The sequence below is a fragment of the Gymnoscopelus braueri genome (assembly GCF_963280865.1).
Source record: "Gymnoscopelus braueri genome assembly, chromosome: 17".
NCBI lineage: Eukaryota > Metazoa > Chordata > Actinopteri > Myctophiformes > Myctophidae > Gymnoscopelus > Gymnoscopelus braueri.
In genome coordinates this window covers 48,490,656-48,504,516 of record NC_137617.1, presented here as the reverse complement: position 1 = coordinate 48,504,516, position 13,861 = coordinate 48,490,656, and the positions used below count along the sequence as shown (strand labels likewise).

The 13,861-nt window shown below is 39.3% G+C and overlaps 2 protein-coding genes across 2 annotated transcripts in view; both read left to right on the top strand.

Annotated features, from left to right (window-relative positions):
• The window catches only part of LOC308105206 (kelch-like protein 21), a gene marked incomplete at its 3' end in the record, with an annotated part of 40,914 nt that extends 27,498 nt beyond the window's left edge, over positions 1-13,416 (top strand). Inside the window, exons 19-20 of the mRNA XM_080455841.1 lie at positions 7,106-7,219; positions 13,326-13,416. Of these exons, the coding sequence (XP_080311967.1) occupies positions 7,106-7,219; positions 13,326-13,416 (205 nt within the window). The remainder of the gene's footprint in view (positions 1-7,105; positions 7,220-13,325) is intronic.
• A 78-nt stretch (positions 13,417-13,494) lies between these two features.
• The window catches only part of sema4gb (sema domain, immunoglobulin domain (Ig), transmembrane domain (TM) and short cytoplasmic domain, (semaphorin) 4Gb), a gene marked incomplete at both ends in the record, with an annotated part of 86,108 nt that continues 85,741 nt past the window's right edge, over positions 13,495-13,861 (top strand). Inside the window, one exon of the mRNA XM_080455840.1 lies at positions 13,495-13,636. Coding sequence (XP_080311966.1) covers positions 13,495-13,636 — 142 coding nt within the window. The remainder of the gene's footprint in view (positions 13,637-13,861) is intronic.

Genomic DNA, 13,861 nt, shown 5'->3' with positions numbered 1-13,861 from the left:
AATGTAATTCTTAGAGTGTACAAATATCTCTCTCAGAGTTACTATAGACCTTAAAGGGATATTTCACTTTCAAAAAAACTTTGGGTCATTTTATCGTCCACTCAGGCTTTAGTGAGCCCCCAGACCGTTTTTAAGTTGCTTGATTCAGTATTTAGATATTTGTTATTCATTTTATCAGACACGCCCCCTTCCTATACAAACCCATTGTAACTTCAAACTCCATTTTTAACATGTTAGAGTCATCAAAAACACCCGTCCTTGGTTCTGGTGACTCACCCTGCACTCCTAATACGGCGTGTTTTTTTATTACTTTTTTCATTAATTTTATTATTCTTTTTTTGGGCGGTGAAACCGCCCCTATAAGTGAGATTTGGAAAAATGTACAAATATCTTGGGCAGTGAAACCGCCCCTAAAAGTGAGGTTTGGAAATTTGTACAATTATCCTGCGCTGTGATTGGCCAATCACAATCTATTCAGGACTGTGATTGGCCAGTGTCACATGTGCATAGACCTATATAAGCAACCATAACTTGAAAAAATAAACATAAATTTGTTTTTTTTCAAGTTATGGTTTTGTCCATCATAAAGAGTGTTTCAATAAATGTATTTATCTTTTGTACATGATTGGTTGACTCCATTCAGTATTGTGGTTAGCTAGGAAGACACCGCCCACTTCACACAGGGTGTGATTTTTTTATTGTATTTAATTTTTTTCATTTTCCAAAAACAATATTTAAAAATCAAATATCTAAATACTGTTTCAAGCAACTTAAAAACGGTCTGGGGTCTGCAATATCTCCCCTGGATAAGTGGGTGTGTGTGAGTGTAGGCCTACCTACCGCTTGACCTGATTATTGGTTATGTGGGAAGTCTGGGGTTCGAATCCCGAGTTGGACTTAAATAGTTCCTTTGCTGAAATGAGCAATGGTTCTCAAACTTTTTCATGTCAAGGACCCCCAAAATTAATATGCATTTTGGCTGTGGACCCCCATAATATTTAAGTGGAACATGTTCGCTGTAAAAATATATTCAAAGATTTGCACACATTTTCATGATTTTTCAAAAGTAACAGCTCTACAGATCTATCATAGTGCGGCATGTCTGCTATTTGTGAATGCTATGAGCTTGTATATCTGCTATCTCTGAATGCTATGAGCTTGTATATCTGCTATTTGTGAATGCTATGAGCTTGTATATCTGCTATTTGTGAATGCTATGAGCTTGTATATCTGCTATTTGTGAATGCTATGAGCTTGTATACCTGCTATTTTTTAATGCTATGAGCTTGTATATCTGCTATTTCTGAATGCTATGAGCTTGTATATCTGCTATTTGTGAATGCTATGAGCTTGTATATCTGCTATTTGTGAATGCTATGAGCTTGTATATCTGCTATTTGTGAATGCTATGAGCTTGTATATCTGCTATTTGTGAATGCTATGAGCTTGTATATCTGCTATTTGTGAATGCTATGAGCTTGTATATCTGCTACTTTTGAATGCTATGAGCTTGTATATCTGCTATTTTTTAATAGCCAAAGTATAAGATATGGTTAAAGGATCTACACCATGAATTATCATATGGTGTATGTCCCTCAAACCTTTTTCAAAAGGTTTGAGCCTAAATCATCACTCAGATATACTCATCCCAAGTCAATTGTCTCTGGCTTATACAGCACTTTCAGCTGCAATACCAAAACGTCCTCTTGGGCAGGGGGGGGCTACTGAGCAATTCTGTCTGGCCAGCATCAATGCAATGGCAATGCAAGTGATGTCACTTGCATTGCCATTATGAAATGGCCTGTTCAGACACGCCCATTCTGAAAATCTCTGAAATGAGAATGAATGACTGAATGTTAAAAAAAAACAGACACTGGGGAGCCCAAAAAATACTAAAAACCAAAAAAAAAAATGAAATTCATGGCGTAGACCCTTTAAAGTGGTTAAAATGATCGTGACCTAAATTTACTAATTTCGTTTGGGACGGCCTCGTACCAGGGGGTCCCTGCTTCATCTATCTCGCAGCTAGGGGGTCCTTGACCTGAAAAAGGTTGAAGAAGACTTTTGACTGTTGATTACTATCACAATATAGAGCTATTTAACACTGTTACTGAACAAACACTCTATAGCAATGATTACTATCACAATATAGAGCTATTTAACACTGTTACTGAACAAACACTCTATAGTAATGATTACTATCACAATATAGAGCTATTTAACACTGTTACTGAACAAACACTCTATAGTAATGATTACTATCACAATATAGAGCTATTTAACACTGTTACTGAACAAACACTCTATAGTAATGATTACTATCACAATATAGAGCTATTTAACACTGTTACTGAACAAACACTCTATAGTAATGATTACTATCACAATATAGAGCTATTTAACACTGTTACTGAACAAACACTCTATAGCATCGCGATAGAGTTGTGAGCTTGCAGATCTGCTATTTTCAAACATTTTAGTATTTTTACTTTTGGTACTTCAAAGGTAGGGTAAGTGATTTTCTTTGGTTAAAATAAGTGTTAAATAGCTCTATATTCTGATAGTACCCATTGCTATAGAGTGTTTGTTCAGTAAAAGGAGTCTCCTTGTATCTCCAGCTCTTTATAAAACAGAAAATGCATTTTCGTTTCAGTTTCAGTTTCATTTCCAATTTTATCCAATCAGGATAGAGAACTCAATCAGGATATAGATTAAACAAGTGGAATTGGAAGAGATGACACTAAGAAATGAGCAGGCAAAATTGGAACTGGAACACTATAAAAATGAAGCTTAAAATGGGTACTTTCTCCTGATTGGCTGAGATTTTGACACCTACCGGAAAATGTATTTTCTGTTTATTAAAGAGCTGGAGAGACGGGAAGACTCCTGTTACTGAACAAACACTCTATAGCAATGATTACTATCAGAATATAGTGCTTTAACCTTTTAACAAAATACTTTTTGTTTTAACCCAAAAATATCACTTACCCTACCTTTAAGTATATTTTGATGCCAATCCCTTTTTTGTACTTTTACTCAAGTGACATTTTGAACACAGGCCTTTTACTTGTAACAGAGTATTTTTATATTGCGGTATTGCTACTTTTACTAAAGTAAAATGTCTGAGTACTTCCACCACTGTGTGTGTTTACCTTGACTTACTGTAAGTCTCTCTGGATAAAGAGCGTCTGATAAATGCCTACATTGTAAATAGTAAATTAAGTGTTCTATACTTCATTCTCCTCCTTCTTCTTCAACATCCTTCATGGGGCACATAATTAAGCAACTCATTTTATTGCTAGTTATTGATTTTCATATGAGGGAGAAAGCTGAGATTCCATCTTCACACATAGAGCATTATAGCACACAATGTATTGGTGTTACAATGAGAAACACTATACTCATCTGTAGTGGTGGAAAGTAACTAAGTACATTTACTCAAGTAATGTACTTAAGTACAATTTTGAGGTATGTATTTTACTCTGCTGGAGTATTTCCAATTCTCAATCATTTTTACTCCTACTCCACTACATCTCAAAGGCAAATATTATACTTTTTAGTCCACTATAATTTTTTGAAAACTTTAGTTACTAGTGAAAATAGCAGATCTACAAGCTCACAACGCGCAGAGCACAGAACGCGACACAAACGTATAGTTGATATAGCATCACAAACCACTTTTATCCATTTACATGTTGGCTATTCAAAAATAGCAATATCTGTTATTCTTTGAAAATATAGAAAATGTTTGGAAAACTCCACTCAAGCCGGAATACAATCACTTGATTGATCATAAAAACGTAAACACGCTCTGAAAATGCACGCCGCCCACCCATTTCGGCTGCCGTGTTAAGAGGTCAGGTGGGTGGGCCCGGCCGCGAACGCGAAATAAGTCCTTTAATAAGCGTGTCAAAGGAACAGAAAGGGAGATAATCCCAAAGCAACAATTCCAATGTCATGCTTCTCAGTAGAGCTTGGTCTTAAGCTCTCTCCACGGTGAACAATGACTTTGCCACATCGGGGCGAACAACCACAGGCTTCTATTCTCTCCGTACACATGAATCTGGTTAGTGACGGTTCACGCTTTTCCCACGTCTCTCCAGTGGACGGTCGGGTCGGTGTCACCACAACGGTGATGGAGAGGAGGAAAGTTGACTTAAAGGACAAGAACACTTTGGGTTTGGGTTGTGTAGTTTACCTTAAAGGGATAGTTCACCCAAAACATTACATGACAACTAACAGGCAGACTTGATTGATTGATCGAATACTTTAATAATGGTTTGCAAACGGTTTGCAAAAAGTACAGAGGTGCAGTTATACAATGATGCTAAAAGGATAACACAAACAGTCCTGAGGGCTTGTTTCCATTGCGGCCCTGTGTATTCAATTCATCAAGACATCATAAAGACATACAATAGCCTACTATTAGGCATGCAACGATTCACTCACGATACTGTTTCTGTTTCAATATCTTTTTCAACTCACGATACGATTCGAATCATGATACTAGGTTCACAATATTGATTTTTCTATTACACAAATCCAGCATTTTCTTCTCTTATATTTTTTTTTATTTTTTTTAAACAATACTGTGTTTTCTCTTATCCTCTTTTCAATACAGTAGCAAATGACTGAAAACTCTTTTTTTAATCAATTCTATTCCACAAAGATCCTGTATTTTCTTCTCTTTTTTTACTCATCCTCTGCTGTTTGCATCGCGATGCATTTTTTATTAAACCGATTTAAATTGTCACCAGTTTGAATTGATTTTAATCGATTTACGATAAATCGTTACATGCCTACCTACTACACAAGAAATCATCAACACCACAGTGGATGAGCGCAAGTTATGATTTTGTGCAAAATGTTGCACTACCTCCAAATAGACAAGGCCTCTGTGATCTCCCCTACTATTTTTTTTATACTTTTGAATTTGAATCCTGTTAAGTGACAGTTTGGGACATATGAGGTTTCCACCCGACAGAGACGATGATTATGCTCCCAGTTCTATATTTAGCTCTCCGTTCTCTGGAAGGTTGTACTTTTAGCAGAGTACAGAGAGGTTTTTACTATACAGTTAACCCGTTCAATCCGGGAACGCATCTGTGTCCTTTTTAGAAGTCTTTGGCTATTCAAAAAATCTTGAACATTTGTAAACATATATATATTCAAAGACTTGCACAAAATCACATTTTTTTCCCTTCTAAAAATAGCAGATCTACAAGCTCATAGCGCGGCACTCGGTGCCGCGCTATGAGCTTGTAGATCTGCTGTTTTTTTGAATAGCCAGAGAGATCTTAAAATGACACAGATGCGTTCCGGGTCTTAATGGGTTAAATAGGGATCCGTTCCAAAAGTTAAACGAAAGACACTATAACTCAGCATCATCTCTGTCAATGTGATTACTCTGCATAAAGCTCTGTGCCAGAGAGAGAGAGAGAGAGAGAGAGAGAGAGAGAGAGAGAGAGAGAGAGAGAGAGAGAGAGAGAGAGAGAGAGAGAGAGAGAGAGAGAGAGAGAGAGAGAGAGACTCTGCATAATACCGTACCGCCAGTGGTGGAAAGTAACTAAGTAGGCCTACATTTATTCAAGTACTGTACTTGAGTACAATTTTTAGGTATTTTTTTTACTTTACCTGGAGTATTTCAAATGTTCTTTTTTCTTTTATCTATATTTTTTATCATACTATTTTGTAACCCTTTTTCACCCGGTGCCAATTTTCTAAGTGATCCTGGGCGCTACACTCCCCCCACCAGCCCAGGGAGACCAGGGCCGAGCTCATGCTTCCTTCAATGCATGAGAGCCAACTGACCTTCTTGTCACCTGACAGGAGAGAGTTTCCCTGGTTGGACGTAGTGCGTGGAAGGAACACGTTATTCCAACCAGTTCCCTTCCCCTCCATCAGGCGCCCCGGCTGACCAGGGGGAGGCGGTATAGCGACCAGGATTACTACATGTTTTTGTGAGGGTATAAATTGGAATATACTCCAGTAAAGTAAAAAAAAAATACCTCAAACTTGTACTTAAGTACAGTACTTGAGTAAATGTACTTAGTTACTTTCCATCACTGTCCACCACGGTGTACGGGGTAGGTACGCTGCTTTACGGCGGAGGCCATTGATCGTCCCTGCTCACTATTTACCACCAGTCAGTGTGAGAGTATTTACCAGTCAGTGTGAGAGTATTTACCAGTCAGTGTGAGAGTATTTACCAGTCAGTGTGAGAGTATTTACCAGTCAGTGTGGGAGCACATGAGGACAGCAGCTAAAAGCAGAACACTGCAGATGATGAGGCCACCAAACTGACTCTTTTTTTATAGCCTCGCTAATAGCAGCCGTGCTCTAAGGCAGTGGATCTCAAACCTTTTAGCTCAAGACCCAGAAGAGAAATGAGACGTTTGCCCGCGGACCCAAACTAGTGAAAATAGCAGATCTGAACGTAATGATCAGGTTTATTTTGTTTGCTCTGAGAACAGATATTGGAGATGGTGAACATTCTTTGGCCGCGGTGTCGTCAAATCTGTGGATTACTTCATACTGAATTGAGTTGTGAGACCTCTAAGGGTCCATTTATTTACAAACTATCAATCCTTTAGCCGGGGGACCCCCTGGACTTGGATTTGTTTCATGTCAAGGACCCCCAGATTAATATGTGTTTGTCTGCGGACCCCATCTGAAAATATTTTGTGCCATGGAAGATTTTTGTTAATATTAAAAAAATCTCACTTTTTCCCCCAATATTTTTGGAAAATAGCAGATCTACAAGCTCACAACATGTCACAATGTGACGCGTTGTTAGCCTGTAGATCTGCTATTTTCACATAGCTGATGTAATGTGGTAAAACCTAACCTAGTCGTTTTTTGGGGGGGCTTGTTTGTTTTCATAGACCTGGCCGCTTGTTTCTCTTGCAAAATCTGGCAACACACTGATTACCTGCATCACACCTGTAGCCTCCTAGGGAGGAAGTGGACAGATATTGAGTGAAGCAGCAGAAAAGGGCAATGGCGCCGCCCGGAGAAGGGCCAAGAATAAGGTGAATAGCCCATTAAAGGGTGTTTTTGGTCCGACCATCCATGCGTGATATGTAATGTCGTACGGTCGTGCCAGATGTGTTTGTTTGTCTTCCTTCGCCGGGGTTTCCGTTCTGTCGTCGTTCAGGCATGATGACCGAGCTGTCATCGTCCCTGGTGTCACCTACAGCCAAACACAATGCAAACACAGGTGCGGGGACACCATGGTGTGTTTGACCTGAACGCAGTGGTGTAAAGTAACTAAGTACATGTACTCAAGTGCTGTTCTAAAGTATCATTTTGAGGTTGTTTTTTCTTCAGTATTTACAAATTTCAATGCCTTTACTTTTACTCCACTACATTTATATGAAAACTTTACTTACTATGTAGATTTTGATTATTATTACAAAATATACATTAACCACTTCAGCCCTATATATATTCCGGCCATTTGAAAATAGCAGATCTACAATAGCAGATCTACAGATTGTAGATCTGCTATTTTCAAATGATTTTTATACATTTCGAACTTGTGAAATGGAACATTCTGCACAATGAGTATGTTTATCTATTGGTAGCCTACTTTAAGTATATTTTGATGCCAACGCCTTTGTACTTTTACTCAAGTACATGTTGAATACGGGACTTCCACCTGTAACATAGTATATCTATCTACACATTGCAGTATTGATACTTTTACTTAAGTAAAACATGCGAGTAGTTCTTCCATCACTGCTTGGAACGGCACACAGGATAGGAAAGCAGCACGAGTCCATGTTAACTCTCCTATCCTTACTGTCAGTTAACAGGGCCTCTTGTACTGTAGCTGCACCCTGGAGGGGAAAGATTTATGCCGATGACACGGTTATCTATACATCCAGTTCAGATACATCACAAATTCAAGCTTCTTTGCAATATGACTACAATATTTTACAAAACTGGCTCTTGCATAACAAATTACTGCTTAATAATTCAAAGACTTTTATCATGATCTTTGGCACTAGACCTAAACTCAAATCCACTCCTGCTTCCTTTATAATAACCACTCACTACGGCATGCCTCTGCATAAAGCTGACAACATAAAATATCTTGGTGTATGGCTGGACTCAGAACTCACATTTAAATCTCACATTAATCATGTTCTAAAAAAGGTTAACTTTGGAATAAGTGTCTTTTATAGATCCAGAGACTGTTTTTCACTCAATGTCCGTAAGAAACTGACTACACAATTAATACTTCCATTGTTTGATTATTGTGACGTGGTATATCAAAATGCCTCGAAGAAATCTTGTTCCACTTGTTCCACTTAACACAGCATACAATAGACTCTGTAGATTTGTCCTTGGTTGTCCTTTTCTCACACACCACTGCATAATGTATGATAGACTTCAATGGCAATCACTAAAAGTAAGAAGACACACGCACTGGCTTCAAATGGTATTCAAATGTATGTATTTATTTCTACCTTAAACGCCTTTTAGTTCCCATTCCTTCAACGCAACGTACCAGACACTCTACACAGGTTTACTTTACTGTCCAGTTGGCAAGAAGTAAAATTGGTAAACATGCCTTTTCTTTCAAAGCTCCTTCAGATTGGAATAATTTACCGGTTAATATCAGATCCATTTTCTCAGTCTTCTTACTTTGAAGTTGTATGCTCTTGTTATCGATAAACCTGCCATCATACATGACGCCATACTTTATTATTTTCAGTTCTAATTCTCTAAATACTGTTCTTTAGTCACTGTTGAATATACCATTTTCAGAATGTGTTATATTACTGGATTGTATGCATCTTAAGGCTGTGATGTTTGTCAAGGTTCATAATGTTATTGTGTGTCTGTTTTGTTTCGTCTACTCCGTGTACATGCAACAATTGTGACATGTATTTATCTCTAAAACGAGATGGCACATCTCAAGGGGTTTATCCTAATAAAGAAACTTGAATCATCAAAGTTACCCTCCATTTTTACTAGGTTGTGTGAGGCGGTGTTGTTGCACACCAAAAATTACAAAACTACAAGCTCACAACTGAGCTTGTAGATCGGCTGTTTTCGGCAACCAATCACCCTTTAGAAAACCATTCAGGACAGATCCAGAACATCATGGGCTGATGACAGCCTATCAAATATCGTCTCAGTCTCTCAGTCTCTCTGTATCAAGAGAGAGAGAGTGAGGTTAGTATGCAACCTGTCAATACGACCAGACATAATCTAAGGATGGCGAGTGCAGGCACACAGCCTGAGTTTTAAAGGTATCATGACATTCATTTTCACTTTTTTTATTTTCAATGTTTTATTTGGGGTTTTATGACCTCAATTACACCCAAAAAACCTGAACTTAGAACATTCAGTGGATTTTCTGTGGTCTGGGGTTTTCTGAATAATTAGGCTGAAAAGTAATCTGAGCTTGGCCCTTCGACAGTGAGGTCACAGTCGATTAATCCCGCCCACTCTCCTCCTCGCCCCTCCCCTCCCCTATCCTTTCCTTTGGGGGGGGCGGAGCAGAGGCGATGATTGACAGGCAAAATCCCTCACCAGCGACACCCGCAGGCAAAGATTTATTTTTTCATTGCAGTTGAAAAGGCTTTAGAAATGTGAGAGAAAAACACCTGCCATGGATCACTGGAATGGAATTTTCACTTAAAACTTTTTGTACACTTTTGAAGGACCAGGACAAAGACTTTGAATGTGGTGTAAAAGTGAATGTCATTAAACCTTTAACAAAAGTTCAACATAAAATGGCACAAGCCCCTCCCACTAGGACAGACCAAATGAATAAGGCAATCCAGAATAGGCCTACTTTGTCACTTCTGTTTTCAAGAAATTCATTAACACAAAAAGTCATTTAAAGTTATAGATACAGTATTTACTTTCCTTTCAGTTTCTATTGTCCCTCTTTGACCTTGCTTAACCCATTAAGACCGGGAACGCATCTGTGTCATTTTAGATTTATTTGGCTATTCAAAAATGGCAGATCTACAAGCTTGGTGCCGCGCTATATGAGCTTGTATATCTGCTATTTTTGTTAAATCGTGAAAATGTGTGCAAATCAAATATATATATTTTTTAAAGCGAACATTTGTTACTCAAATCTTTGCTTCTGGGTGGTCCCCTGGAACAACATATTTTGAGATTTATTTGTTGTAATATTTTTTATTTTTAATGTTTAAAAATAATAAACTGTTAGGGTTTAGAAAACCTTTTTAGAATCGGCCTCAGGTCTTAATGGGTTGAACCTTTGTCCACAGATGAGTTGGTTTGGACCAATTTGGCCCCAATCACCGGTTGGCTACAGGTGTGCTTCCTTATAGAAGCCTATATAATGGCCTGAAACCCTCCATAACTCTTCTTTTAGGTTCCACAGCAGAGCTAAGATAAAGAGGCAGAGAGATGAGTGTGAATTGTTGGTGATTTTCTTCTTGAATGAAGAAGCTGTGAAGTCTGTAGTTAATTGCTTGTCGTTTGTGTCCATTCACCACCCAGCAAGTGTGCACTCTTGATGGGCATGTACATGAAAGTATGCTTGTTAATTAAAGTAAAACCACGTTTATGGCTATATTGGGATCTGATGAAAACAGGGAACCTATTCGGCTTGCTTCGTTTAGAGTGAGGCATTGTGACAGTTAATACATATCTTGGAGCCATCTTCACTGCAGATCTACAAGCTCATAGCGCGGCACTCGGTGCCGCGCTATGAGCTTGTAGATCTGCTATTTTTGAACATATTATATATATTTGAAAAATCATAAATTTGTGCAAATCATCGATTTATTAGTTTTTTTTTAAGCGAACATTTGTAACTCAAATCTTAGCTTCTGGGGGGGTCCCTGGAAAAAAAAAGTTTTACAAATGTTCACTTAAAAAAATATACATATTCAATGATTCGCACAAATGTTCACGATTTTTCAAAAAATAGCTGATCTACAAGCTATGAGCTTGTATATCTGCTATTTTTGAATAGCCAAATAAATCTTAAAATGACACAGATCCTGGATTGAATGGCATTGTCCCTTTTCATAGTAGCCAACAAACTCATTTTACTGTGTTCCTTGGCTACTGTGTTTTTTTGTTGTTGTTGTTGTTGTATGACGTATTGTGAAGTGCACAGAGACCCCTTGGGGTGATTGATGTTGCACTATAAATAAAAATAAACTGAACTGAATGGGTTTAAGGCCTCATCGTATCTCAATCAATGAGTGATTAGCGGCGGTGTGCGTCGGGTGGCAGAGCAGAGATTAAGCAGGGATTTCTCACCATGTCTCTGTGGAGATGGAGACAGAGCTCCTCATCATGGCGTCGGCACTTTGATCCGTGTCAGAGCCCCCACACAGCGGGACGGGCCGGGCGGGACATTGTGCGTGTGACGGCACGGGGGGCCTAATTGGCGGATTATCCATCGTTCAGCTACAGCGACAGTATTCTAGCTAACAGCTAATTATGTAGCAGCATGAGCTGTGCTTCTTTGTTTTGCAATGTCGTGGAGGAGGCCCGATACTTTAACCGAAACTGTACAAATAAGTGGTCTTTTATGTAGCGGCTCGTTGAGATTGGCTAATAGGTTGTGTTTAAGGAGTGATGATTTGTATCCAGTGGTGGAAAGTAACTAAGTACATTTACTTAAGTACTGTACTTGAGTACAAATTTGAGGTATTTGTACTTTACTTCAGTATTTCCAATTTCCAATACTTTCACTTCTACTCCACTACATCTCGGAGGCAAATATTGTACTTTTACTCCACTACAATTATTTGGAAACTTTAGTTACTTTTCAGATATAAATTATGATATTATGAAAAACACACATTAACCACTTCAGCCCTATTTTATACATAGGCTATTTGAAAATAGCCGATCTACAAGCTCACAACGCGTCGCATCGCGACGCGTTGTGAGCTTGTAGATCTGCTATTTTCAAACATTTTAGTACTTTTACTTTTGGTACTTTAACTACATTTTGATGCCATACTTTTGTACTTTTACTCAAGTAAATTTTGAATTCTGGATTTTTACTTGTAACAGAGTATTTCTATATTGCAGTATTGGTACTTTTACTTAAGTAAAGAATTGGAGTACTTTTTCCACCACCGCTAACAGCTAATTATGTAGCAGCGTGAGCTGTGCTTCTTTGTTTTGCGATGTCGTGGAGGAGGCCCGATACTTTAACCGAAACTGTACAAAGAAGTGGTCTTTTATGTAGCGGCTCGTTGAGATTGGCTAATAGGTTGTGTTTAAGGAGTGGTGATTTGTATCAGCAAAGGGAAGTGGTGTTCATTATGATTTGTCTCAAGTAAGCCACAGCATTTTACGCTTTTTTTAATCACCCAAAAGTCCTCATACCAGCCATTATGCACTGCTTCTTCTCTGCTTCTGTCTCTTAACCACTTTTAAGACATTGGTGACCCTATTTTAGGCATGTCATTGCCCCCAAAATGCATATGATAATAGAGTGTAAAGACTACTTTATTGTCTCCGCCAGGCCGAAAGGCATGGCGAGAGAGTATGTTTTTCCCCCCGTCCGTCCGTCCGTTCGTCCGTGTGTCCGTGTGTGTGTGTGTGTGTGTGTGTGTGTGTGTGTGTGTCCGTCCTGTCTGCGACCAGCTAATCTCCGCCACCGTTGGCCCGGTCGCTGTGAAACTGCACACACACACTCCCTGGATGCCACAGCAGAACCTCTGCCCCACATTTTTCAGATCAGGCTGTCATTGCGCCACCATGAGGCCGACTTTTGCAAAACACATTTTTGGATATGACTCCTACAGATTTTGTCCAAAAAACACGCAAATCGGTAGACAGTATCTCTATAGTCATGTGATCATCACGGATCTGTCCGATTTACCATATTCCATCCTGATTGGTTAAGATTGGCTTCCAAAGTTTGCAGGATTGGTTCATTTTGAACAAAATTCATGAACGCAGCATCCGATTTCCGTGAAATTTTCAACAGAGATTCCCACTTGGCCAAGGAAGAAATGCCACCCTTTTCACATTGGCCTGTTATAGCGCCACCAGCAGGTCTAATTTAGCAAACCACATTTTTGGAACAAAATGCCTCAAATCATGAATGCAGTGTCCGATTGTCGTGCAAGGCCTAATAAGAAATGGCACCCTTTTCACATTGGCCTATTATAGCGCCACCAGGAGGCCACAATAATATACCTGACCTGGCGGAGACCTGTGCTCCGAGGAGCACTTTTTCTAGTTCTCAAATTGATGAAATTTTATTTATTACTTGTGTTTTCCCACCACTGAATGTGGGGGTCCTTGACATGAAAAAGTGGTTACATAACTTTAAACACACTCTCTCTCTCATGCAGACTGAGAGCCTCCTGGAGGTCCAGAACAGAGGATGAACTAGAAGAAGACTCCCTTGCTGGGACGTCACAGAGAAGAAGAGACACACTGTGATGTGATGGTATAGTGCCAGCCTGCCATTGAGTTGAGTTCAGAGGCTCTGCTCAGACCCAGCTCACTCCGATGAAAGAGATGGGGAGGAGAGAGAGATGGACACAGCGTCCCATGCTGCAGCTACTGCTGCTCCTGGCCAGCCTATCAGAGCTGAGGGGCTTCCCTTTCAGTCCCGCCATGGATGCAGACGTCACCCCCAGAACCACCGTCTTGTTGAAAGGTACGTTCAAGGAGCACTTCACCCCACGTTCAACCGTATCTTCATCTATTACACGGCTTGGTTGAAATGCTTGATTCTGATTGGTCAATCGCTGAATTCAGCAGTGTGTTATTTCTGGATTATGACCGATGAGCTCTATGACAGACCTCTGTCTAATCAAAGACTCAGAGCACCTGCTCATATCAACCTGTCTAATCAAAAACTCAGAGCACCTGCTCATATCAA